Consider the following 23,604-nt stretch of genomic DNA (forward strand, 5'->3'; position numbering starts at 1 on the left):
ACACGACTGAGCGACTAAACTGAACTAAACTGAACTGGGTAGCCCCTTTCAATCTGCTCAGGTATTAGAAATGAACATTGCTTGCCTCTTTAAGCAATCACTGAATATCTAGAGTTTCTGAAATTTGATGTTCAGGCATCTTAAGAGGTAAAGGAAATCATGACTCGTGTTTCTAAATTGTGACTTAATTGGAGGAGAAAAGAGTAAGCAGATGAATAAAACCTGATAAGGTTCTTGATTCATATAATTTTGTTCAACCCTCTTAAAACTGAATATAAGAAACCTGTTTTTTAAGTTTATCTGTTACTATCTATATGTTCTTATGAAGATATTAAATTGCCTGAATCTACTAGCATAAGCCACTTGTTCTGCTTACAGAGATAATACTAATTTCACATGACATGACTCATTTAGTGTGTAGGTCTATGTCTAGTTTGGTCATAAAATCCTAGAGTTGGAATGTTTACAAGTCATCTTTGATTTAGCAAAATCTTTTTCTGTAGTTTCTGAACTTTAGAATACATAAAAGATCATCTGTGGTGTTTTTGAATAGTTCAGATTCCTGGATTTGGTTCACAAAATATTTTGAACAAATAGATCTGTTTTTATTGGAGTATAATTAGTTTACAATGTTGTGTTAGTTTCTACTGTACAAAGAATGAATCAGCTATATGTATACATATACCCCCTCCTTCTTGGACTTCCCTTCCACCGCCTCCCCCATCCCACCCATCTAGATCTAAATGAGTCTCAGAAAGTTTGACAGGCACTCCTGACAATTATTAGGCTGGTGATCCATAGACCATTTTTTGAAACCATTTTTTGTATAACTTACGTGACTCCTGCTACTGCTGCTGCTAAGTCACTTCAGTCGTGTCCGACTCTGTGCGACCCCATAGACGGCAGCCCACCAGGCTCCCCCGTCCCTGGGGTTCTCCAGGCAAGAATGCTGGAGTGGGTTGCCATTTCCTTCTCCAATGCATGAAAGTGAAAAGTGAAAGTGAAGTCACTCAGTCGTGTCCAACTCTTCGTGACCCTGTGGACTGCAGCCCACCAGGCTCCTCCGTCCATGGGATTTTCCAGGCAAGAGTACTGGAGTGGGGTGCCGTTGGCTTCTCCTTATGTGACTCCTAGCAGGTAGTTATTTATCTTGATAGATGATACACACTGTGGATCCTGGGTTTTTGAAAACTGTCAGTACATTTCCAAGAAACAAAAACAATGCCATCATTTCACAAGAGGGAGTAACCATTAAATTAGATATTTACTTAATATCATTATCCATATCAAAGATAATGGGTATAGAGTATCTAGAGTATAACTCAGAAATCCTACACTGATCTGAAGGTACTGGGTCACCTTTGTTATCCTTGGTATCTGAGATTCTGTTATTGCTTTGTGCTTGACATTCTTCTCAGAAGAGACATTCATCAAGATTCGCTGCTTTAAAGGTTCAACCAGCCAGAAACGTGCTTTATATTGTGCAGCATTAAATTCAAAATAGATCTCAAAATATAAAGATGTGGAGAATTCACTGGTGGTATCTTTTGTGTTACTTTGTTTGGGGCTGGAGATCAAATTAAGATTAATTACCTTGATTTTTTTAAAGAAGAGTTGCAGAATCTCAGACTCCACCTTGCTTTATGGTTTGATTCATTCATGGATAAAACGTTCCAAATGCTTTATATTAAAAAATTAAATGTCTATACATGAAGCATATATACCATGATTAAGGATAGGAATGCTGGTTTTATGCATAGTTATTATATTTGAGTAATGTAGCTGCTTCCTCTGAAATGAATGCCATTTGCTATGCTTGACCTTGTCTTGAGACAGAAGCTGGTACCCATGTGACAAGTAACTGAGGATAGACCCCATTTGTCCTGTGTTGCCAGAGCATGACATCTAACCTGTCTCTCAGTGGTCCCATCAAGTAATATTTTGCAGACAGAGATAAAAAGGACCCTCCTGCTGGCTGACCAGTGGGAGTTCTGCTAAGCTTCTTTCGGATGAAGGTCTTTCTCTCGCCCATTTTACTGTGTGGCAAGGCTCTTGACAAGATTTCTGACTTCTGTCACAGAACAAAAGTTAAAGACATCTTTGTAGTACTTTGATCTCTTCTGAAATCAGGCAGCAGGAATACCCCATGTGATTTGTCTGGAAAATATTCTTCCTTATTTCTAATAATCCTGCAGTGTAGTGATGTGTATTTTTTTTTAATAAATAAAGCATTTAAACATAAGCCAGATTTAAATATTACAAAGGAAGTAAAAGATTTGTCTATTAAACCTGGAGAGATATCAACTCTATTTTCATAACCCTTATAATTTATGGTCATTAATCAGATATACAATGATGATATAAGCTTCCTTTTTTTCTTCTTTTTTGAGGTTATTCACATTATCTAAATTCCTCTTGTGAAAGTTGAAACTGGTTGGCTCATGTTGGCTTTTTCACTATAGTTTGTATTTTGATTACGTAAAGTGTCTTGAGAGGCTTTAAATTTTTTAAAAAAATTGTTTTAATTGGAGTATAATTGCTTTACAATGTTCTGTTAGATTCTGCTGTACAATGAAGTGAATCAGCTCTAAGTATGCATATATCATACCTCCCTCTTGATCCTCCCTCCCACTCCCCCCTGCCCGCCACCCAGTCCCACCCCTCTACGTCATCACAGAGCATTGAGCTAAGTTCCTGGTGTTATACAGCAGGTTCCCACTGACTAGTTGTTTTACACATGTTAATATATATATGTCAGTGCTACGAGGAGAGACTTGTTTTACTCTATGCATAGGGAAATCAAAGCAGAGATAGCCTGGATAACTCATGGTATCCCAGAAAGCCCTCGGATGAGGTATTGGGTATTAAAATTCATTTTGGCAGTGCTAAGGCATTTGGCAGCAAGATCTTAGTATGGAGGTATGTGTAGGGGGAAGGCACGTGATATGATTCCTAGAAAAGTGTCCTTTGCTTCACCTTTTCTAGGACTCGTCTGCCTTTCTTTCCTTGTCCTCCTATACAAAATAAGTATAAATGTTTTTATATACACGTGCTCATCATAGTATTTTTTTTTCTGAACTTCAGTTTCTTTTATTTATTCATTTGTTCATTCATTCGTTAATTCATACAACAAATATTTGATTTCCAGGTACTGCCAGCCTGAAGACTGTAGATAAATGATTTAAAATGAGTATCATGACATTTACAAAAATTGACTAGGAAGCCATAAGTCATCTTCAGTCAACTTTAAAGAGCAGCATTCTACGGACTGGGCTTCCCTGGTTGCTCAGTGGTAAAGAATCTGCCTGCCAATGCAGGAGATGTGGGTTCAAGCCTTGGGTTGGGAAGATTTCCTGGAGAAGGAAATGGCAACCCACTCCAGTATTCTTACCTGAGAAATCCCATGGACAGAGGAGCCTGGCAGGCTACAGTCCATGGGGTCACAAAGAGTTGGACACAATTTAGTGACTAAACAATGTTATAAGATTTATAATAGAAATGCAATCAAAATACTAAGAGAAAATAGTCACCCCCTGATGAGATGGGCACTCTTTCACAGAAGAGTCTAGGAGCCTGAGCAGGTATTTGCTTACAGAGAAAGCGGGCATCCTCCGGCCTGCGTTCTCACTCTTAATCTCTCCTAGGCAAGTGATATTTCTGTGACGAGAAGGTATTCTTGGCATTCTGTTTAAAGCTTTCTTTTCTTTGTTGCAAGTATGGTATCTAGCATTTGAAATTAAAATGTGACCCCTTTAAAAAGTCTCCCCCTGAGACCGAATGAGGAAAGGAGGGTTAATCCAGTCTGTGTGCAGCTTCAGCAGAAGGCATTGGGTGGCAGCGCTAGCAAGTAAACAACTTTATTTTCAGGTTAAACTATCCTGGGGCTCCAGGATATCAATAACTGTCCTGGTGGATGATCAGTTCTTCAGTCATGTCTGACTTTTTGAGACCTCATGGAATGTAGTCTGCCAGGCTCTTCTGTCCATGGGATTTCCCAGGCAAGAATACTGGAGTGGGTTGCCATTTCCTTCTCCAGGGCCTCTTCCCAACCCAGGGATCAAACCCACATCTCTTGAGTCTTCTGCATCAGTGGGTGGATTCTTCACAATTAGCACTGCCTGAAAATCCTGACTGGCCTGGTACAAATGGTAAAACCTCAATGTCAGGCAATATAGGATTATGAAGACTTGGGAGAGGCAGGAGTTGGGGTAGGTTCAGGCTTCTAGAATCGGATTAAATGGTGTCAGATAATAAAAGGACATGGAACACAGGACTAAAGGTAGCTACTGCTCCTTTTATTTGAATTTCCATTTTTCTTTTGAATCAGGTGGGGACTTGCTTGAATCTAGGCTGACACCCTGGCCTGAGAGAGGAAAGCTGACATAGTAGTTTTTTCGTTTCTTTGCTTTGTTTGTTGTTGTATTTAAATAGTGGGTAAATAGCCGCTTCTCCGAACCATGCAGATACCTACCTCACCCCACGCCCAGTCTTGGCTCCCTGGTCTGAAACTTCTGGACGTCTCTAACTAGAAGAGAAGCCCTGGATCTGCGGGGACCTCCAGAGCCATGCTCTAGTCCCATGGCCAGCAACTGTTCTGATTGTTTTGTCTGCCATCCTGTCATTAAATATTTTGCATATCTGTACAAGGAAAGCCACAGTGATAAAGTTAAGGCTGTCAGTTTAGCAAATGAAAAATGAACACTGCCAGCTTCACAGAGAGCTCAGCCAGTATCCTACAACTGTGTATGGCAGTCCTTGAATTGAGTCTGATATTTTTTTAAAGGAATATTAGAGATAGCAATTAAAATTAAACAGAAATTCCTGCAAAACTTTAGACTGTTTCTTGGCATTCATTTTTGCTTTAAAAATGGTATCTCAATTTTTAGAACCTTTCTAAAATGCATAAGCTTTTTTTATATGTTAATATTGGACTTCCCTGGTGGCTCAGATGGTAAAGCGTCTGCCTACAATGCAGGAGACCCTGGTTCAATCCCTGGGTCGGGAAGATCTCGTGGAGCAGGAAATGGCACCCACTCCAGTATTCTTGCCTAGAAAATCCTGTGGATGGAGGAACGTGGTAGTCCATGGACGTGGTAGTCCATGGGATTGCAAAGAGTTGGAGTCAACGGAGTAAATAAGTGAACGTCACTCAGTCGTGTCTGACTCTTTGCAACCCCGTGGACTATACAGTCTGTGGAATTCTCCAGGCCAGAATACTAGAGTGGATAGACTTTCCCTTCTCCAGGGGAATCTTCCCAACCCAGGGATAGAACCCAGGTCTCCCACATTGCAGGCAGATTCTTTACCGGCCGAGCCACAAGGGAAGCCCAGGAATACTGGAGTGGGTAGCCTATCCCTTCTCCAGCAGATCTTCTCGACCCAGGAATTGAACCAGATTCTTCTGCATTGCAGGCAGATTCTTTACTAACTGAGCTATCAGGGAAGCCAATAGCTAATATAATTTTATATATAATTTTAAGAAGCATATAGTATTAAGAAATAAGAGACAAATATGGCTTTGCTGATTGGTTGCTTCTGCCTTTCCAACCTTCAGAGCCTACCTGAATATCAAAACCTCAGATGATACATCCTTATAATCCTTCCCACCTTTAGAGAAGTAAAAAATGCTTGTCCCAGGTTAATGGCACCGGTTCTAGAGATTGCTTTCATTTCTAAAAGAATAAAGCTGCCTAATAAGATGATTTCACAGTGTGTTACAAGCTACTGAATTTTGTTTATTGGTATCTGATGTATCTGACACATGTTTTAGATATCTAAGGAAATAGAATACGTATTGAATGGCTGTTTTGTATGTTACTTTACTGATTTTTCCTGAAGTTTCTTAGTTTTGAACACGGCCATTGTAATGATCTCAGATGGCCTCGTCCTGTGCAACTTGAAGCAGGCCTTCGTCCAGCCAGAGATGAGGTTGGATCCTGGCGGTGAGAGCAGCAAATCCTAGCCACTCGACCAGTGGTCAGTGACAAGGCCCTGGCCCTTTGGCTCTGCAGAAGACAATTCCCATGAAGATGAAAAGTAGTGAAACAAGTAAAGTATTTATTAGGAAGAAAAGGAATATCATACTAGTGGATAGACACATGGGTAGGCTCCGAGAGAAAGACAGAGAGCGAGAGACTGAGTCACACCCTCAGGGCAATTTGAATTACTTTTATGGGTCAATTCTTCTAGTTTTCCTTTGGCCGATCATTTTGATTTGCCTGGTTCAAAGTCCATATTTGGTGTGTTATCTCAGAATTCTCCCATTTGTGTACATGCATCTCTCAGCCAAGATGGATACTACCACAAAGACCTAGCGGTAGTCTGGCTTTAAGTTAACATCACTCTCATTTGACTTCCAGGGAACTTTTCTGTACATATGTTTTAGGGGAGGTCTCCAGACTTCGAGAATGAGAAATACATGGTTTGGGCTAGGCCCAGCCTCCTCTGTTAATTGTCCTGCTATTCTTGTTTTGGAGGTCTGTCCATAGGAAATGAAGCTCCTATCACTTCACCCTAGAAGGGCCTATCTACCTCCTGCCTCAGATAAGAATGTAAGAGAATTCAATATATGCTCAAAGAAATAGATGAAAATATAAACCAGATGACACACTGTGCTAGAAAGAAATCTGGGCTAGTCGTTTCTAAACTGATACTCTGCAGCTTCGTTCATATTTCTTCCTGTCCTGAGTATTACAATATTGCTGTGATAGTATCTATTACATCTTCAGTTAAACAGCCTTGTTAAAGTTCTGCAAGAGCAGTAATGACTATAACTATCTGCAACTTAGGGGAAATAGATTTCTACTGTTGATTATATCATTCTTCAGGAAAATCTATTTTTTTTAACTTAACAGTTAATTTTTGTAGTACTTAAATTTATTATTTAACACTTTTGTAGCGCTTGCTGTTTAAAAAGTCCTTTACTGTGTTTAATTATTACCTGTTCCTCACTTGTCTAAGGTAGATTCCGCCTAATTAGAGCTGTTGAATCTAGCATGAAACTGAAGCCAAGTTTTATGCTTTAAATCATTAAAGGTTTCCATTACTGATTTTTTAATAATAAAAGTTGGGCCCATAGCCTAAAAAATGAAGCAAAATTTTAGAGCTTTGAATGTCTGCCTCCTTGGGCCCATTTATGCTCGCTGTATCTTATTGTAAGATTGGAAGTGGATCTTCCCCTCACTACCAAATCACAGACCTTTCTTATGCAGGAAGGGTCAAAAGTATTACAGTGGTGGTTTACCAGTGTTGAGTTGATCTTTTTCAGGTCTACGAGATAGATTTTCATTCAATAATGAAGTGGTCTCATTTGTGAAATCCTTGAATATCTTGCTTCAATTACCATGGTGACTTAGGCTCTGTCTAGGAAACATGGTATATGTTTTCATGTAAATAGCTGTTTTATTCCGGAGAAGGCGATGGCACCCCACTCCAGTACTCTTGCCTGGAAAATCCCATGGACGGAGGAGCCTGGTGGGCTGCAGTCCATGGGGTCGCTAAGAGTCAGACGTGACTGAGCGACTTCACTTTCACTTTTCACTTTCATGCATTGGAGAAGGAAATGGCAACCCACTCCAGTGTTCTTGCCTGGAGAATCCCTGGGACAGGGGAGCCTGGTGGGCTGCCGTCTATGGGGTCACACAGAGTCAGACACGACTGAAGTGACTTAGCAGCAGCAGCTGTTTTATTCATCTTGCTATTCCCATCTTAAATATATAGAGAATACTTAATTATTTTATTAAAAAGTGATAATCATGATCAGCTTTGCTTCCTATTCCTAAAGCTAATCAGAAATGTTCTTATCTATGAAAAAAATGATTTCACTAGCACTTGTGGCTGATCATTTATTTAATAGGTTCACAGAACTTCTTTACTGTTACCAACTGTAATTCTTACCTGTTATCACTGAAACCCCAATACCAGTTTTGTGTTAACATATTTTAGAAATCACCAATACATTTTCTTCTTGAAATTTAGCATTATTTATAGCAACTTGTAATAAAAAATGATGAATTATACATTTTTTTCTGGGATAAGACTCAGGAAATCCTTGTTATTTTTCAGATATTAAATTTTCCTCATTTTCCAATAAGAAATCAAAATGTTGACTACAGTTAAATTGAATTACTTGAATGTATTAGGGAAATAACCAATCCATACTTGTAAAATATTTTGGTCATGAATTATTTTCTACAATTTGCAAATCAGATTGAGGCTATACTAGTGTTCTATGGACGTTTGGAATGTTTCCAACGTTTGGAATGTTCTATACCAACGTTCCAAACCATTTATCTAGTTTCTGTTTTGCTTTTTTTTTAGAGAGCCTTTGGTAAATGCTTACCCTCCAAAGTGTATTTCTAAGGGACAGAGAACTGACCGCATATTTGTATCTGACCATCTTTTACTATTAGCTTTTTAAAAAGTTGAGCCAAAATATGGTTTTAATCAAGAGAAATAACCCCTTTGTGGTGAGTTGAAGGATTTGGGGACAGATCAAAGAAGAAAACATGATGTGATGTGGCAGGAACACAGAATGACTTTTTAGGGTGAATCTTGAACAGTTACCTGAGAGGGGAAGTTCCATGTGGCAGACATCTCAGAGTCAGTGGGACAGAGTAACCCCTTTGTGGTGAGTTGAAGGATTTGGGGACAGATCAAAGAAGAAAACATGATGTGATGTGGCAGGAACACAGAATGACTTTTTAGGGTGAATCTTGAACAGTTACCTGAGAGGGGAAGTTCCATGTGGCAGACATCTCAGAGTCAGTGGGACAGAGTCCTCTCTTTAAAAGGGAAAGAAGTCAAGAGAACTCCTGGGAGAGCAGGGAATTGGAGAGAGGCTTTATGTGTCCAGGTAAGGTGTAACTTCATTCTTTTGCATGTCAGCATCCAGTTATCACCAAGCCATTTATTTTTTCCACCATTAAATTATATTGACAGACTAATAAAAAATCAAAAAAAGAAAGAGAAAGAAGTGAAGTTGCTCAGTTGTGTCAGACTCTTTGCGATCCCATGGATTGTAGCCCACCAGGCTCCTCCGTCCATGGAATTTTCCAGGCCAGAATACTGGAGTGGGTTGCCATTTCCTTCTCCAGGGGATCTTCCTGACCCAGGGATCAAACCCGGGTCTCCCACGTTGCAGGCAGATGCTTTACCTTCTGAGCTACCAGGGAAGCCCATATTAAAAAAAAGAAATCAGTTGATTGCAAATGTAATGCTTTATTTTTTGACTCTTCAGTGCTATTCCATTGTTCTATTTGTCTACATCTTGTACCACAGGAAAGTACCATACTATTCTTGATTACTTTAGCTTTGTAGTAAGTTTGAAATCAGGTAGTGTGAGTCTTCCAGCTTTGTTCTTTTTCAAAATTGTTTTGGCTATTCTGAGTCCCTTTCATTTCCCTGTGAATTTGGGGATTAGCTTGTCTAGTTTCTTCTCTTTTCTTTGTCTTGGTCTGTCTAGCTAATGATTTGTCAACTTTGTTGATCTTCCGAAAGAACGAACTTTTTAGTTTTAATTTTTAAAAGTTAAAATGAAATTGTTTTATGTATTTTTCAGTCTGATATTTATTTCATCCATTTCATTTGTTTTTCATAGGATTTCTTCTTTTCTAGTTTCTTAAGTTAGAAGTCCAGGTTAACTTAAAATCTTCATTTTTAACATGGGCATGTACAACTATAAATGTTCCTTTATTACACTGCTCTAGATATATCCACTTATTTTGGTGTGCTGTATTTTCACTTTTATTCATCTAAAAGTGTCTATCTGTTATACTTTCTTTGACTCATTAGTAAACTGCGTTATTTCCACATATTTGTGAATTTCCAAATTACCTTGTATTATTGATTTTTAAATTTCATTCCATTTTGGTCAAAGAACATGTTTTGTATAATATAAGTCCTCTTAAATTTACTGAGACTTGTTTCTGGTCCAGCATATGGTTATGCTGGACAATGTTCCATGTGTACTTGAAAAGAGTGTATATTCTGCTATTGTTGGGTTGAATGTTTCCTGATAGATGTCCGTTAAAACTGGTTGATTTATAATGTTCAAGTCCTTTACTTTCCTATTGATTTTCTACCTAGTTGTTCTATTCTTTACTGAAAGTAGGGTACTGAAGTGTCCTATTCCTGTTGAAACTTCTATTTCTTCCTTCAATTTTGTCAGTTTTTTGTTTCATGTGTTTCAGGGATCTGTTTTTAGATGCATGCTGCTGCTACTGCTAGTCACTCAGTCGTGTCCGACTGCTTGTGACCCCATGGACTGTAGCCTGCCAGGCTCCTCTGTCCATGGGGATTCTCCAGGCAGGAATACTGGAGTGGGTTGCCGTGCCTTCCTCCGGTCAGGATCGAACCTGCGTCTCTTACATCTCCTGCATTGGCAGGCAGGTTTTTTTGTTTTACCACTAGCGCCACCTGGGAAGCCCTTTTAGGTACATACATATTGACAATTGTTATGTCTTCTTAATGAATTGACCTGTTTATCCTTAAAGATTGTCCTTCTTTGTCTCTAGTATCAACTTTTATTTTAAATTGTATGGTATCTGATATTAGTACAGCCATACCAGTTCTCTTTTCTTGCTGATTTCGTGGTATACTTTTTTTCTGTCCTTTTGCTTTCAGTCTGTTTGTGTTTGAATATAAAGTGTGCCTCCGGTATACCACAGATAGTGAGTCATGGGTTTTTTGTAGGGAGAGGACCATTCCTGTTTAGATCTCTTCAATTTGGCTATAGTCTCTTTAAACTGAGGTTCTAAATGTTGAAATTAATAATCTATCTGTGAATGGTTGTTTATTCTAGATTACTTTATTGCCATTAATGCAAAGACTATTTTAGTGTTTTGGGGGCAGTCATGTCATAATTTGGCAATTTATGTGGCTGATTTTTGTGAATTCAGTTACAGTACCCTGTATTTTTTATTAAATTTTATTTTGTTCCAGTTAACCTATTGTCCTTTCAGTTTCTGCTTTTATCAGCTTCTATGTTCAATGTCATACCAGTGACAGTGATTGGAATAAGTGCTAACGTTTAGTGAGTATGACTGGGCATCCTCTTTACCTGATATAAACTCCACTCTGGTCACTTGTTAGATGTGTGACCTGAGAGAGGTTGCTTAGTCTCTTCATCTATAAAATTGGGATGCTGATAATCAATCATATCTAGCTCACTGAGTTGCTATGAGGATTAAATGTATTAAAGTGTGTTAAAAACGTTGCTGCTGCTGCTGCTAAGTCACTTCAGTTGTGTCCAACTCTGCGATGCTATAGACGGCAGCCCACCAGGCTCCGCTGACCCTGGGATTCTTCCAGCAAGAATGCTGGAGTAGGTTGCCATTTTCTTCTCCAGTGCATGAAAGTGAAAAGTGAAAGTGAAGTCGCTCAGTCGTGTCCGACTCTTAGCGACCCCATGCACTACAGCCTACCAGGCTCCTTCGTCCATGGGATTTTCCAGGCAAGAGTACTGGAGTGGGTTGCCATTGCCCTCTCCAAAAACATTTATTTTACAAGTGCTTGTATAGTATTGACTAGCGTATAGTAAATACTATACAAGCACTTGTAAAATAAAATTATCAACTCTACGACATAAGAAGTATTGTTACTCTCATAGGTAAGGAAGATAGGATTTCATGAGATTGAGTAATTTGCCATCTTCCATTGCAAGTTTCCATTGCTATTAAGCAGTTAATCTGGAACTTGAACTAGAGTGTGTCACACTCCAAAGTCCATGTTCTTGACCACTTACTCTTAAATATCATCTTCTCAATGCTTCAGTGAAGCTATCATTAAATACATTAAGGAGCATCAAGAGCAGATGCCTTGGAATTCACTGCCACAAATTTCCCTCTATTAATCAGAGCCCTTTTATGATTATTCAATAATGTTTTCAAATCTTTTATCCATTTCTCCATGAGGATAAGAAACTTTAAGAAAAAGTCATGAGAAATGCTTTGCTGAAGTCTGTGTATATGCCTCGTATGTACATATATTTTATTGGCATTGCAAACATCCTCAAAAAGGAAATGAGTGTATGTAAAAACTTTTAAGCTTAGTGCAAATGCTTTTTCAGTTCAGTTCAGTTCAGTCGCTTTCTTGAATATGTTTCTTTTCTGAACTTTTATGTATGTTTCATTGGAAAAATTTTTCTTCTGTTTTAAAAAATCTGTTTTCCTAAAGTCTAGGATGCATGTCAGTTTTAGATGACATTCCTACTCATAGGTATCAGGAATGCTGAAATTACATAGCTACTTTATATTTTCATCCCAAATTTTGGTGGTCAGATTAGAGTCTCAGGTAAGGCACAGCATACTTAAGTTCTCTGACTAGAAAGAGTGTGTGCAGGTTTTTAAATGTTATGGTATAGAGATTATTTAGAGGGGGTTGTTTTGATGATAAAGTTTATAACCAGTATTTTTACTGTTTATTTAAAAATGTATATTCCTAAAATACTTGGAAACGTTTTTGATGTTAAATATTTACTTAAAATGTGTCCAATTTTTACAAAACTTTTTTGTGGTTCAGTGATGAACTAAGGACATTTATGCATCTTGAATTTTTTTCTAGAATTAGATACATTGTTTAAAATATTTTGCATGTTTTTCAACTGAAAATGATAGCAATTATACCAATTAAAATGATTTTCTTTGTGAATGATAAGTAATATTTTATTTTTCTCCATAATAAAAGAAAAGCTCAGTGCCATTTGAGAATATAACATTTAGTTTTGATTTAGCGTTTAATAGGCGGTATAGTTCCTGGCTTTTGGTTTAGCCCTGTGCCCTTTATTCTTTAGCTGATTTGCTAATTACTACTGAAAAACCCTCTAAAATTTCACTGGGGAAATGCAGATGTACATTCAGATTCTAAATACTTGAGAGGCAGCCAAGAACTGAGTGCATGCAAACACATTTGGAGTTTTACATAATTTTTTATATAATTACTTTTAATTTCCAGAAACTTCCTCCTTCAATATCAGTACATAGATCCCTTCTCGATCAGCAAAAATGGAATGGATAAAATGTTATGATTCTTTCAAATAAATCAGAATAATGAAACACAGAATTTATATGATAGGTGAATGAGAAGGGGACATAAAAGATGGAGGGGAATATGGGATAATATTTACTGTATAATTTTTACTGAAATGAAAAACATTGCATAGAGGTACAGAATCGTAAGTATACAGCACAACAAATCGTCACAAAGGGAACACACCCGTATAAGTCCCTGTAAAAGTACCACTCAGGTCAAGAGAACAAGAATCACCAGACTCCAGAATGTCTTCACATGCCCCAATGCATCACCTCCTCCCAACTATTCTCCTAAACAGATACCCTGATTTCTAACACTTCATATTTCACTTTCTTATTGTAAACATTATATAAGTAGAATAATGCAGCACACATGACTTATTTTTTCAGTATTGTTTGAGAGATTGAGAAATTCATCCATGTTGTTGTACATATGGTGGTTCAGTCACTAAGTTGTGTCCCTCTCTTGTGACCCCATGGACAGTAGCCTGCCAGGCTCCTCTGTCCATGGGATTCTCCAGGCAAGAATACTGGAGTGGGTTGCCATTTCCTTCTCCAGTTGTTATATATAGCATTGGTTTATTTTCTTTGTTGTACAGTATTCTGTTGTATGAGCTTCCCTGGTGGCTCAGATGGTAAAGAATTCACCTGCCATGCGGGGTCCTGGGTTCAATCCCTGGTTTGGGAAGATCCCCTGGAGAACATAATGGCTACCCATGCCAGTAGAATTGCCTGGAGAATAATATTAGATAAATATAACTTATTTCTCCATTCTACTTTAGATAAACATTTGGCTTCTTAACAGTTTGGGGTTAGTGCAAACATTTCAGCTGTTTTTGCTTGTCTGTTAGAGCATGTTTGCACATCTTTCAATTGAGTATACACCTAGGATTGAAATATCTAGACAACAGGATATATTATGTTCAAATTTAGTAGGTAGTGCCAAGTTCATTTACAAAGAGATTGTATTAATTTGTGTGTCTGTCAGCACTATATGAGGATTCTACTTATTCCATATCCTCACTAACACTAAAATTGTCAGTTGTTAAAATTTTAGCCGTCTTGATAGGTATGTATTGGTTATCTTAAATTTGCTTTTCTCTGATAACTAATAAAGTTGGAAACTTTTCTTATATTTATTAACTGCTGTGACATTCTTTTCATACCTTTGCTCCGTTTTAAATTGGAATGCTTATCGTTTTATTATTGAGGTATAAAAGTTTTTTATATTTGGTATTTGAACTCTTCTATTATTTCTATTAATAATTATCTGAACATTCTTTGGCATTGCCTTTCTTTCATATTGAAATGAAAACTGACCTTTTCCAGTCCTATGGCCATTGCTGAGTTCCCCAAATTTGCTGGCATACTGAGGACAGCACTTTAACAATATCATCTTTTAAGATTTGAAATAGCTCAGCTGGAATTCCATCATCTCCATTAGCTTTGTTCGTAGGAATGCTTCCTAAGGCCCACTTGACTTCACTCTGCAGGATGTCCAGCTCTAGGTCACACCATCATGGTTATCCCGATCATTAAGACCTTTTTTGTACAATTCTGCTGTGTATTCTTGTCACCTCTTCTTAATCTCTTCTGCTTCTGTTAGGTCCATACTGTTTCTGTCCTTTATTGTGGCCCATCGTTGCATGATATGTTCCCTTGGTATCTCTGATTTTCTTGAAGAGATCTCTAGCCTTTCCCATTCTATTGTTTTCCTCTGTTTCTTTGCATTGTTCACTTAAGAAGGCTTTCTTGCCTCTCCTTCTTATTCTTTGGAACTCTGCATTCAGATGGGTCTATCTTTCATTTTATCCTTTGCCTTTTACTTCCCTTCTTTCCTCAGCTATTTGTAAGGTGCCCTCAGACAACCATTTTGCCTTGCTGCATTTCTTTTTCTTGGGGTTGGTTTTGATCACCACCTTCTGTACAATGTTACGAACCTCTGTCCGTAGCTCTGTCCATAGCACCATAGAGTAACTTCGAGTTTGCTTTTCTGCTTGTGGATTGTATGTTCTCTGTGAACTAGACCATGATTTTGTCCCTCTTTGTTGTAGCAAAGTGCATACAGTGGGGCTCAGTCAGCCAGAGGTAAATAAAGTCAACAATGAGAAGAAAGTTGCCACTGCTTATGATCTGTGACCACAGGAAGCGCAGAGTGTCAAAAGTAGTAGTGAGTTTGTGGTTTAGTGAAGCTTATATTTATCAAGCCTTTGGGCCTTTTTTTCTGTTAAAAGATCTAAAAAAAATTGGCTTGCTTACTCAGTGAGATAAAATCCTAACATTTTTCTGAGTCACTTTCAACCCCCACAACCCCCACCAAAGCATCTTGCCATGTGTCAGTGTGAAGTCTGTAGACTTTTAAGGTGTCTGCTCCAGACGCTGCATTGGAAACCTTTAGCCCCCGTGTAGTGGGAGTGGGCTCCACTGACTATAAGAAGAATGTTTCAAAAATTAATAATAGAAAATAGTTTCTTTTTAAATTTTAACTGTATCGTAAAAGAAAACATCCCTCCACCGCTCACCCCAACCCCCGCCTCCAGTCCATCAAGCTTTTTAAACTAGGTTCTCTGGCAGCTAATGAATAATAGAGACAAAATGTAGTTCTTTTCGTCCCTGGTGGAATACTGCATTATTTGTTATTCATGAGTTTCTGATTTCCTGGAAGATTGTTTGATGAAATAGGTGGGTGATATACTCTGTCATTGCCTGGAGGCCTTTTAGATTTCCCCTGTTTGAGTGTTTTCCTTTTGTTTTAATAAACTGCTGATAGTTGTAGAGAAGAATCACTGGATGTTAGGATAATTAGCGTGTTTTAGTACCAAGTCCCCTCAATCCCAGTTGCAAATGACCAGATTCAACATTTTATAGTATTTCTTCACAAGTTTCATAGAAGGAGTGAAATACAAATAAAAGTTGTTGGCTTTTTGAAATAATCTAGAAAACCCAGGTGGCGCTAGTGGTAAAGAACCCACCTGCCAATGAAGGAGATATAAGAGATTCAGGTTCCATCCCTGGGTTTGGAAGATCCCCTCAAGGAGGGCATGGCAACCCACTCCGGTAGTCTTGCCTGGAGAATCACCACGGACAGAGGAGCCTGGGGGACTACAGTCCACAGGGTCACACAGAGTCGGACACGACTGAAGCAACTTAGCACACATACATAGAAAACCCAGTCACTATATCGCCTTGCCAGGGTCAAGCCTTTCATCTTTCTTTATGCTTCTCTGGTCTTGCCCTCTACTTTTTCATTAAGGCTCAGGTGGGGCTAGTGGTAGAGAATCTGCCTGCCAATCCAAGAGACATAGGTTTGATTCCTGGGTTGGAAAGAGCCACTGAAGTAGGAAATGCAACCCACTCCAGTATTCTTGCCTAGAAAATCCTATGCACATGGAGCATGGAAGGGTACAATCCATCGGGCTGCAGAGAGTTGGACATGACTGAGTACAGTAAATTCATTATAGCAGGAACCCTTTTTGGAATTAGACGTCTTCTGTCAAAGCAGAGTAGAACCATGTTTTTAATCACTAAAGAGAAAGAAGTGACAATCTGGACTTTTGTGAACTCCCTGGCTTCCATTGCTTGGCTTGCTGGGTTTAGTTAGGGACTAAGCACCTGTGAACTGATCTGATGATTCTCTTTAGACCCAGACCTATTTTCAGGAATTCAAGTAGAGAAGAGTTACTCTACTTATATGCCCTGAGATGAAGATTTGTTTTCTAAGATCTGAGCTTTGGGGACTCTGCTTTGGGAAGGGAAAGGCTTATTTTTTTTTTTTTTTGTAACAGGTGTAGGAATTAACCACATTTCTTAAGATACATTTAGTATATGCATTTAAAAATTAATAATTTTCACAGACTTGAAACTTAATGATTCAGCAAACTGATCCATTTTGAATATTGCTTGAAACCAAGAAGAATGGAAAAATAAAGTTATTGAAGTAAATTCCAAAGTGTTTGGACACTAGCATCCATTCCTGTTCATGGGAGAGTAGTTATTTTCTTTGGAGCCAAGCTTCTGGGGTTGAATCCTGGCTGTGCCGGTTAAAGCTTTGGGCATTACCTTAGCAGTCATTGCCTTAATTTTCTCATCCTTAAAATGGAGATAATGATGTAGGGTTAAATGTGTTAATACTTATACATTGCTTAGAACAGGACCTGGAGTAAATATAAAGTATTTACTATTATTTACTCTCACTTTGTTATGTGTTATCTCCTGTGCTCTTGGCTTTCTATGTTTGATCTAGTTTCCAAGTATACAGGCAATTAAAACATAATATAGGAGGGAAAAGACACTTCTAGAAGTATCTCTGTATTTTACAATTAAAATATGATAACAAAATTAAGAAGGAAAAAGAAAATATAAAAACTAAGCAAAAGAACTAAAATAGTACAGCAGTCTGGGCTATTTAGTATATGAGAAAATAGCCATAAACCTTTAATAGCTCCAGAGGGCATTAGTGTATTTCAGCATAGTTCACTACCTATTGTTCAAAGTAATGATTCTGACTTATTGAAGGAAATGTTAAATTCTGTTCATGATGTTCAGTTCAGAGAAGCCAGAAAGTGTTTCACATTTTAGGAAGGTTCTAAACCAAATTAAAAGGTATTTAAAGATTTCTAGAGGATTCTGAATTGTATAAATTTTATTGTATTTGCATTTTTGCCTCCTTCTTTCAGTCCAAATTAATCTTCAGAATGATATGTAAATGTGATCCTTAGGCACAAGCATTGTTTCCATTAAATGCCAAACAATACTTTCCCTGTATATATCTAATTTTAGCCTTCATTTTAGCCATTTCCCTGCTCGTTGGTACCTCCATACAAAATCTTCATGACTGTCAAGCTGGCCAGGTTTTGCTCTGCAATTATGTTTAACCAGGTGTTTAGGTGAATTGTATTGTTTGTTTGGTCACTAAGTTGTGTCCAGCTCTTTTGAAACACTGTGGACTGAGGCCTGCAAGGCTCTTCTGTCCATGGGATTCTCCAGGCAAGAATACTGGAGTGGGTTTCCATTTCTTTCTCCATAGATGGATTGCATGTCGTGGCAGTTGTGTGTTGTAGTATGCCCTGCAGTCTTTACGTACTTGTTGTTGAGGGAGAAAAGACTGTTTTGCTCTAAACTCTTAAAAAACATTTTTTTAATTGTGGTAAAAATACATAGGGGCTTCCCTGGTATCTCAGCTGGTAAAGAATCTGCCTGCAGTGCAGGAGACCCAGTTTGATTCCTGAATCTGGCAGATCTCCTAGAGAAGGGATAGACTACCCACTCCAGTATTCCTGGGCTTCCCTGGAGGCTCAGATGGTAAAGAATCCACCTGCAATGCCCATTCAGCAGCTTCTCATTTTTCTCTTCCTTTAGTCCCTGGAAACCACCATTCCACTTTATTTTCCTGTTAATTTAATTACTTTAGATACCACATAGAAGGATATAGTATTTGTGTTTTCTGTGACTGGATTAAAGTACCCAAGTTTCATTCATGTTGTAGCATATGACAGGATTTTCTTTATTTTAAAGACTAAATAGTAATTCCATTGCCTGTATACCCACATTTTATTTACTTATCCATTAATGAACATTTGAGTTGCTTCCCCCTCTTGACAGCTGTGAATAGTGCTCCAGTGAACATAGGTGTTTCAAGACTCTGCTTTCAGTCTTTTAGATATATACCCAGAAGTGGGATTATTGAGTCATATGGCAATTTTTTTTTTTTTCGGTTATTGAGTTCTCTATATCAATCCCTCACTGGATATTTGATTTATAGACATCATCTCCCATTTAGTAGGTTGCGTTTTAATTTTGATGAGTTTCCTTTTCTGTACAGAAACCTTTTAATTTGATGTAGATTAATTTGTTTATTTTTACTTTTGTTTTCCTTGCTTTTGGAGTCAGATCCACAAAAATGTTATAGATGTCCAGGAGATTGCCACATATGTTTTGTTTTAGGAGTTTCTGATTTCAGATATTACATTCAATTCTTTAAACCATTTTGAATTAATTTTTGTAAGTGGTGTAGGATAGTGGTCTAGTTTCATTCTTTTGTGTGGTAGCAGTCTAGCTTTCCTGATACCATTTATTGAAGAGACTATCCTTTACTCATTGTATCTTCTGATTTCTTTGTCATAAATTAGCTGACCAAAATATGTGTGGGTTTATGTCTGTGCTTTCTGTTTTGTTTCATTGATTTTTGTGTCTGTTTTTATGTCAATACCATACTATTTTGACTACTATAGTTTTGTGGTATAGTATCATGTTATCTGCAGATAGTTTTATAATTTCCCTTACAATTTTGATGCATCTTATTTATTTTTCTCAGCTAATTGCTGTGGCTGGAAATTCTAATACTATGTTAATTAAAGTGGGGAGAGTGGATATCCTGCCTTGTTCATGATCTGAAAGGAAATTTTTCCTATTCACCATTGAGTGTGATATTAGCTGTGTATTTGTTGTTTGTCATATGTGACATTTATTATGTTGAGATATATTCCTTCCACACCTATTTTGTTGAGTCCTTTTTTATCATAAGTGGATGTTGAATTTTGTCAAATGCATTTTCTGCATTTATTGAGATGATCATATGATTTTATTTTTTTTGTTAATGTGACTCATGCTGATTGATTTCCAGATGTTGAATCACTCTTGCATTTGTGGAATCAATTCCACTGATCATGATGTGTGATCCTTTTAATGTATTATTGAATTTCGTTTGCTAATATTTTTTTGAGAATTTTTGGATATGTGTTCATGAGAGATATTGGCCTATATTTTCTTTTGTTGTATTATCCTTGTCTGGTTTTGGTATCAGTGTAATTCTGGCCTCATAAAATGAGTTTGGGAGTGTTCCTTTCTCTCCAGTTTTTTGCATAGCTTATTAGATATTCTTTAAAACTTTGGTAGAATTCACCAATGAAGCTGTCTTGTCCTATACTTTTGCTTGTGGGGAGGTTTTTGATTATTGATTAAGTGTCCTTGCTGGTAGTAAGTGTGTGCCACCATCTTAGACCCCCTTTCCGCTGGATATCATTTCCTTTTTTTTTGTCTTTTTCTGTTTCTTTCAGCAGTATTTTTCAGTTTATAGATTTTTTACCTCCTTGGTTATTTAAAGTGCATTTAAAGTACACTAAATATATTCGGTTATTTTATTGTTTTTCAGTTGCTCAATTGTTCCCTGCTCTTTGCAACCCCATGTATGCCAGGCTTCCCTGTCTTTCACCGTCTCCTGGAGTTTGCTCAAACTCAGGTCCACTGAGTTGGTGATGCCATCCAATCGTCTTGTCCTCTGTTGCCTGCTTCTCCTCCTGCCCTCAGTCTTTCCCAGCATCAGAGTCTTTTCCAATGAGTCGGCTCTTCGCATCAGGTGGCCCAAGTATTGGAGCTTCAGCTTCAGCATCAGTCCTTTCAATGAATATTCAAGGTTGATTTCCTTTAGGATTGATGGGTTTGACCTCCTTGCAGTCCAAGGGACTCTCAAAAGTCTTCTCCAAAACCACAGTTCAAAAGCATCAATTTTTCAGCACTCAGCCTTCTTTATGGTCCAACTCTCACACCCATACATGAATACTGGAAAAACCATAGCTTTGACTATACAGATATTTGTTGGCAAAGAATATATATATGCACCACTATATTCTTGGTAGCTAAGGCTTTGTTTACCTGGATATATCTTGGTTGGATGAATGTTTAATAAATGTAACTCACAAATTCCATGTTAGTTACACACTTAGTTTCACAGTCTACTTAGCTAAATAATGATACCTCACTGAATTGGTTTTCTTGGTGTCCTTTGCTTTTTCCTTTCTGCCTAACATTGTAACCTTAGAATGTCCTGAGTCTCATTACTTTGAATCTATTTCCTTCACTGCCCATAGGACCTCATGGCTTTGTCTATCATCTTTATGCAAATGATCATAAATTATACAGCCCAGACATCTCTCTTAAACGCCATACTACTTCATCAGACTGCTTATTTGATATGGAGAATTAAATTTCAAGTAGACATTTCACACTTGACATTTGCAAAAGTGAGCTTTGTGCTCTCTTACCTGTAGCCTTTGCTAGCTCCTTGATGACAGCTCCATTCTTCAGGTTGCTCAAGACAAAAACCTGGGAGTCATTCATTGTTCTTTTCCTCTTTCCCCATATTTCAGCTATTAAGACATCTTGGTAGTTCTGCCTTCTTAAAACTGTACCTGAATTTGACTCAATGATTGTTCTTACAAGTTAAAAAAATAAGGCTCAGAGAAATTAAGAGAACAGCTCCAAATTCACATAACTAGTAAGTCAGAATTCAAATAAATATTTTCTGGCTGACCACAAATAATAGATTATCTTCTTCTACTGTACTTCTCCTAAGTAAATGTTATAATAAAATTCAAAACTAGGGTCTAATCTGCTCTATCACTGGATCTTTATAAGTAAGATGTATTATTTCACTTAGGTCCTGGAGGAATCCTCTACACACAGGATAGTTCTTTCATAAATACTTGCCAAAACAGCTGAATTGACTGGTACTTACCTGTCCTTGTATTTTGCTCTGGGTTAAGAACTGTGTTTTCAGTTATAAGCTATAATTGGATCTAAGTATGTGTTGGGTGAAAAAGAAAGGGTAATAATGAGATAAAAGAGTCAAGTTATTTTAGAAAGCTGTTTTCCCAAAGATTTTTCTTACTATAACCTGTGAATTTAGAGCATATATTAGCTCTTGCTACCTTACTGACTGTTCGTTAAGAGTTTTCAAGATATGCAATATTGATTTTGTTACTAACTATTAGAGCTTAGACTGAGGGATTATTATTTTGATAATTTGAAATTTTCTCTCAAGGACCTCTGTATTAGAGGGACACTTTATAATTTTAAAATTTACTAAATTCTGAGCTCCTCTAATAGATTATAATTGGCAGGAAGGCAAAGGGTTGGGATATAGGTAGAGAGATACCAGAGGAGAAATTTCAGTGTTGATAAAATTCTAGAAACATCTGTTTTACTGGTAAATTGTATTTTAATAGAAGCTATTCCCTCCCTATGTACTTGAATGTAGCATAAGTGAAATGTATTAAACTGAATTTTGGTAGGGTTCAGTTATATCTTTGAAAGAAGCCAATATTAAGCTTTTGGGAGATATCCGTTATGTCCCCTGCTGTGACATATTTGGAAAGCCAATATTGTTTTTTGTCACGTTTAGTACATGTTGAACGTTTGTCTGTGAAATAGATTTTAGGTAAAGAGTGCTTCAGATTATTAATTTATCTTTTTTTCCTCTTCTAAATTGCACTTTATAGTTTATTGATTTGTTAGTCCATCAGTTTGTACTTTTTTTCCCAAGGAAGAAGTTTGATGAATATTTAATTCATAAAGGCAGCTTCCACATCTTAAATTCTCTATATCTGTCTGTCCATCTACCTACCTTTGTGTTGGTGGAAATATGTGGCATGGAATCACTTAAAAAATATTCTTACAGGCTTAGGAAATATCTCTTAAAACAATAAGATGAGATGTGAGGTATTAAAAAAAATTATGTGTATAATTACTTCCTCTGGCAACCGAATGAGTTAAAGATATATGGCAACTGCAGCTGTAATGGCATATATTTAGAAAGAAAACTCAGTTTGCTACTTCTAAAAAAATGCCTGTTGGCAAACAAACCTAAAATAAAAGTTCAAAAGTGAGATTTTATTTCAGGAAAATGTGATCATTCTGTTACCATTTGCAATGATGGATATCTGTGGGTTTTTATACAGTTAAATAACCTATGATCAACGGTACTGCTGTCTTTTCTTCTTCATAGTGTATGCCGATTAAAGGCCTAGGATTCGTGCTTGGAGCTTATCAGTGTATTTGCAAAGCAGGATTCTATCATCCTCGAGACTTCTCATTCAACAACTTTCAGAGTAAGTGCCCTTTGGTCCTGTTCATATATGTACATACACATAGTATCTGTCAGTATTAATTACTCAAATTTTCTTTTAACCTTGTTGAAGTTAGATGATTAAATTCCCACTTGTTTGGCCTTCTTTCATCACTTAAGGAGTTTTTGCTTTAGTTTGTCATCTCTAATCCTCTGGCATATCACCAAAAATGTGTTTGTTTTAGGTATATCTTCAATACATTTTAAATGCCTGAAAACACTGTTGCTGCTCGGTGAGACCAGTTAGAATTCAGTTATTGTGAGCTGTTGCTGCAGAAAGTTCCTAAAACTAATTTTGCTAGTTTGCTTAATTTATTTATCAATTTGTTTATATGTTAGGTCTCTGTGCCACATGAAGAATTACCACAGAGTTAATAACTTAAGGCAACACAATCTTATTATCACACAGTTTTAATTGGGTAGCTTTTCATTCAGGGATTAAGTGGTTCCTCTGCCCAGGGAATCACTGAGCCAAAATCAAGGTGTCACCTGTAATGTGATCTGATTTGAGGCTCAGAGACTTCTTCCAGGTTCATTCAGTTCACTGGCAGAATTCGGTTCCTAGCACCTGTGTGTGTGAGGTCCCTATTTCATTGCTAAATGCCAGTCTGGGTTTACTCTCAGCTTCTAGAAGCCTCCTCAAGGTCAAGTCATGTGGCCCTTACTTTTCAAAGC

At 37.5% G+C, this 23,604-nt stretch overlaps 1 protein-coding gene across 1 annotated transcript in view; it reads left to right on the forward strand.

The window, feature by feature from the left end:
* The window catches only part of GPR158 (G protein-coupled receptor 158), a 298,586-nt gene that overhangs the window by 124,761 nt on the left and 150,221 nt on the right, over positions 1 to 23,604 (forward strand). The window contains exon 3 of the mRNA XM_052651252.1: positions 22,810 to 22,912. Within this exon, the coding sequence (XP_052507212.1) occupies positions 22,810 to 22,912 (103 nt within the window). The remainder of the gene's footprint in view (positions 1 to 22,809; positions 22,913 to 23,604) is intronic.

The sequence above is a fragment of the Budorcas taxicolor genome, chromosome 13 (assembly GCF_023091745.1).
Source record: "Budorcas taxicolor isolate Tak-1 chromosome 13, Takin1.1, whole genome shotgun sequence".
NCBI classification, from domain to species: Eukaryota; Metazoa; Chordata; class Mammalia; order Artiodactyla; family Bovidae; genus Budorcas; species Budorcas taxicolor.